General features: G+C 46.5%; 1 protein-coding gene across 1 annotated transcript; it reads left to right on the top strand.

Moving 5' to 3' along the window:
- Positions 1-1,848: 1,848 nt before the first annotated feature.
- On the top strand, positions 1,849-4,378 carry LOC146206623 (F-box only protein 41-like). Its single transcript, XM_084609598.1, has 4 exons — positions 1,849-1,930; positions 3,079-3,237; positions 4,126-4,220; positions 4,304-4,378. The coding sequence occupies exons 1-4, from the start codon at positions 1,849-1,851 to the stop codon at positions 4,376-4,378; spliced, it is 411 nt and encodes a 136-aa protein (XP_084465724.1).
- The last annotated feature ends 291 nt before the right edge of the window (positions 4,379-4,669 follow it).

Here is a 4,669-nt window from a genome sequence, read left to right as displayed (position 1 = left end):
ACAATTGCCAGCCAGGTTTGGATCTGTGCAGTGCTGCAGAAATAACATTCTGTAGAGCGTCGATAAGGCGTTGAATCCTATTATGAGATTAACTGTATTATTATTGCCGCTCTTACTGTGGTTTTTATACGTTATACTCTACTGCACCTTATTTTTCATATTGTTCCATAACGAAAGACAGGCACAGACCTGATTCCCCGTGAAATGATGAATAAACCATGAAGGGCATACTCTCTCTCTCTTTTTTTCGTGAGAGCAAAAAAAAAAAAAAAAATGAAGGAACACGTGCTATTCCCGCCATATCCGTTATCACATCTGTCTGCAAATTTGACTCGAAAGCTTGAACACTTGGCCTGGACTGGCATTAGCACCACAGAGCATTGGCATTGATGCCATAATAGGTGGCCGCGAGCACCCGCCACCAGAGGCCGCCTCAAAAGAACCCTGCTGCATGGACTCGGGCCCAGCGCTCCCTGATGGTAATGTCAATGCATACCACACGATTGGGCGTTCGCTTTAAGTTAGCGGACGGTGGTACATTAGCTCTAGCGGGTGGTGGCAGCGCAAATAGACGAGGAGGAACACAAAAAGCAGACAGGACTGGCAGAGTTTCAGAAACCCCGGCAGTACTGTCTTCACTTATCTGATGTGCCTTTTCTCAACAGCCCTCCCAATGGCTGCGGCCCAATTATAAGCACGTTTTTACTTTTATATCTGTTATTTTGTCCACATCTGATAAGTTTAACCCGCTGTACTTGGTGGCACGGACACCCTTTTTTTTTTCGTCTACTTTTATTTGATCGCCATATTATAAAAGCCCTGTTTTCGGCGCCATTTTAGATCAGTTCCAAGAGGTGTCTGCCTTTCATTTTCGCCTGTTTGCGTTGCCTCTCCTCATGATGCGAACAGACCAAATCTTTGTGGTATACGTATCAGCACACAAAGAGGAGCTACGGAGACTATTTCAGATCGCCAGATTATTAGGTAATTACCACATTAATTGGCTGTTTAATTTTTACACGTTATCTGTGTATTGATATTATAACATTGAGGATATTGTCTCCCACTTCCAGGCACTGCGGGATTTTAGGCAACTGTCTTCAGCTTGCGCAAATTGGCTTCCCCCAACACTTTTCGATCTTGTAGGCTAACTCGAGTCGAGTCGTGCTTCCAAAGCGTTTAGCACCCGCTCTCAGTGTTGACTGCTTACCCAAAAATTCAAGAAAAAAAAATGGGATGGCGCATTCACACTTCTAGGATATGGAAATAAATTTACGTCCTATTTATTATCTTCAAATGTAATAGTCTCCATTAGAAGAGGCAAACCTTTCTCATAATTTCCTCACCTCAAAATTTGTCGTCATAAAATGATTTATCCAGATACCACCGGCTGTTTGCGGCACCTGGTCTACCACCTATCAGTCTGCTAACCGGCATGGTTAGCGTAGCTGGCAATCTTCTGAGAAAGCATATTTTATTTTGTTCAGGTGAACGCACCGTACACAGTACTTGAAGGAGCTCCTCAAAATATTTTTATTGGGAAAATAAATTTCTCGTTCGATTCTTGCCCTTGTACAATTTAGCCTCCACCAAAACCCTATACTTGGATAAACGTCTTCCGACTTGGCGAAAGGATTATATAACGCTACCGGGCTTTGTGATGTCTGTTCGTGCAATATCTCGGCCTGCCCTTCGTCACCACTGCATGGAGATACTGGAGCGTACTTTGCAGAGCCACGTATTGGCGTTCTTATGACCCGTCTTTTCTATGTTTTCGGGCCTTCATGCTTGCGGCACTCTTCTACTTGCAGAAAAAGGCAGGGCTACGCCGGCCATCGGGTCTGCCAGATGTTAGCAAAGTGTTGGCCTCAGCTGCAGGTCCTGTGCATCGGTGGAAAAAGCCTCACGTTGGCCAGTATCTGCTGCGTTCGTACGTGCTCTCCTTTCGGCTGTTTCCGGTGGGGAAAGTAGGGCCACGCGACAGGAGCGACGGTGTACCGACCAAACTCACACTTGCCGGAGAAAGTGTGACAGATACAGCGCCTTTTCTTCCCTGTAAACCAATTATAATTATATGTAGCACTGCGACGAACGCCGATAACAGGCAAACGATGATAGGCAAATGATAGGAGAGGAAGGGTAGGCTTTCGCAATTCTCTCCTCTTGAAAGACATCTAAGAGACCCTCTATTTTTTATTTTTTTTGGTCCTCAGTAAAGAAGATTTTGTATGGAAGGAAACTATCTCTTTCGATTCAAACCCTTTCAAATGAGAAAAATTTATGGATGTTCGTCTTGTTAACATTTAAGTTGTTGTGTGCACTTTGAATTGGCTGCATTCGTATGTGTTGACTAAACACTGTTCACAGACTTCCTGAAATGCGCGAGTATTTGCTCACTTCCAGTAAACACACGCGGGAATTTAAGGTTTATTTCCCCTAATATTAAGTCGTGTTGTGTTCAGAAAAGAGCATTCCTTTGTGTTCCCGTAAGGTGATGACATTGAGTCACGAAGCAAATTCTTTCCTGCGAAAGTGTTGCTTGTGGAGGTTCCATGGTTCTTTTTGCGAGAACCCCCTTAAGAGCACTCTTCTCCTGAATTCATGGAAATGGTGAAACTCCGGCAGCTATACTCTGTCTCAGAAGCTATTTGTAGCACTGCGAAAGGCAGGGGAAACCTGGCCCAATCGGGATCATGCTCATTATCATTGATAACTGTGCTGCTCTCCTATAAACCTCTCGCCCCTGCGCACTACTATAGATATTGTGCTCCCACTGTCTCCCACGCCAATTCGGGGCACGAGAGGCGCACAGGAGCCCAATTATCTATAATAGTGCGCGTGATCCTGATTGGGCCGGGGCTCCATTGCTTTTCGCAGTGGTGCAAACAGCTTGTGAGACGAAGTATATAGTGATTACGGTAAAATGTGTGTCCGTTTCGATATTTTTTTTTTTTTCGCGCGACTGCTTTGCTTTATTCGCCATGATGATAGTGAACTGAGTATCCTCGTAGGCGTATGAGCGTATACTCTCTGTCTTTTCTATCCTTTTTCATTGCGTTCCCTCTGCCTCTGTCGCAGTGCGATCCTGTATCAACCTAGAGTCTTTCGAGATCGACAGAGGGCGTCCAATTGACGATGCGTCCGCTGAAGCTATGGTGGAAGCTGGTCTGCCCCGAATCAAGCACCTGTACTTCACCCACACCGTTATATCACAGAGAGCAGTCGTGATCCTTCAAGGTAATATGTCACTGCATAAGGAGCTGGTGTTCAATCCTGACCCCCACCTTTTTGAAGGTATAGCTGGCTTTAGTTAGAGGAAACCCTTCTTTGCGATTAGCATATCGTTATCTTCTCACAAAACCAAAGCCACGTGTCGCCAGTACCGAGATTTAGCCCACGAAGGATCAGCTGCGCTCGCTAGGAACAGTCTGTTTGCTCCTCTACGAGTGTCTTGTCGGCGCAATAATTAGATATTGTCATAATTGTCCTATTAAAATATTGCCGACTTTCGCGCCATCAACTCCGCACTGCGGCCCTTGCGCGATCCCGTGGACGGAGAACTCGCCCGGCAGATTCGCCATGCGTGCTGCTCGCGTAGCAAGCACTTTCGGATGTTGTTGGGGGAAAAAGACGGATCGGCAACACTGCTGCGAGCCTTTTTTCACGTCTGCGAGATCTAAGAGTCGGGAGATATCATTCCATTGTTTTTGTACAGTCAGCAGCCCAAGGATAAGCCAGCTTTGGGTACGGAAACCAAGTAAGAAGAAATGGCTGCCACCTCGCGCCGCGGCATGATGTCACGAAACGGTCCTATCACGCCACGGCGAGAACTGGCTGTCTTGTGATAGCCCGAACACTCAATAAGAAAGGGCAAAGTAAAAAGCAGGGCACAAGATCGCTGCTGCAGCGGCGTCGCTCAGCATTTTGGCGAACATGTTTTATTCAAGCGAATCGGGCGACATGCCACGTACTACGAAGATAAAAAAAGGGCCCCCATCTGCTGTCTCGATCCCAAATGTGACGCCTAGATGGCACTACAACGCAGTTTTTCTTCACTCCACCGCACAGTGCTGGTTTCGGGCGTAGTTCATGACCTTGCATGACCTCGAATTTTGCTTTCTGCAGGTGCTTGCCCAAGAATAAAAGAAGCAAGCATCATTCTGCACAGGCGAGACTTTGGAAGTGCTTCGGCATTCAACGACTGTGCGGCTAGCTTAAAGGTGTGCATCAAACCGACACATATTGTCCTACGCGCTTAAGGTTGCTGCACTGTAACAGTTAGTGCGATGGTATCTTTTTTCAGGTGTTACAACGAATGAAGCCCTTCGACTCACTCCTCAAACTGGTCCTCGCCGATGAACAGGATGGTCTCGTCTGATATAATGTGATAAAGCGTGTACGTTTCGGACGTGTAAAATGATTTTTTTGACGCGTCAGCGCAAACTGGCTTACGCGAACGCAGAAACCATGGCCAACCTCGGCCTACCGCTACAACGAGGCCGTGGAGCCGAGCCAGTGGCTGATTTGAATCGCTCAGACCACGGTTGAGAGCAGTACAGTCGTAGCGTGCGAATGGGCTTGCCACATGGTTTCGTTTTATTTCGCGGGCTTTCTTTGAAGATTGCAAAAAAAAAAAAAAGGTAAGGCTTTTCTTATCGAAAATAATGGA

Source organism: Amblyomma maculatum, chromosome 1, assembly GCF_055883805.1.
Source record: "Amblyomma maculatum isolate TAMU_Amacu chromosome 1, ASM5588380v1, whole genome shotgun sequence".
NCBI classification, from domain to species: Eukaryota; Metazoa; Arthropoda; class Arachnida; order Ixodida; family Ixodidae; genus Amblyomma; species Amblyomma maculatum.
This window is presented reverse-complemented; position numbering and strand designations above follow the sequence as displayed.

What these genes read in the sequence shown, in the direction of transcription:
- LOC146206623 (XM_084609598.1), top strand. Translation starts at nt 1,849, where the DNA reads ATGTTAGCAAAGTGTTGGCCTCAGCTGCAGGTCCTGTGCATCGGTGGA. An exon ending in AGCAGTCGTGATCCTTCAAG is followed by an intron (nt 3,238 to 4,125) that starts GTAATATGTCAC and finishes TGCTTTCTGCAG; the next exon opens with GTGCTTGCCCAAGAATAAAA. An exon ending in ACTGTGCGGCTAGCTTAAAG is followed by an intron (nt 4,221 to 4,303) that starts GTGTGCATCAAA and finishes ATCTTTTTTCAG; the next exon opens with GTGTTACAACGAATGAAGCC.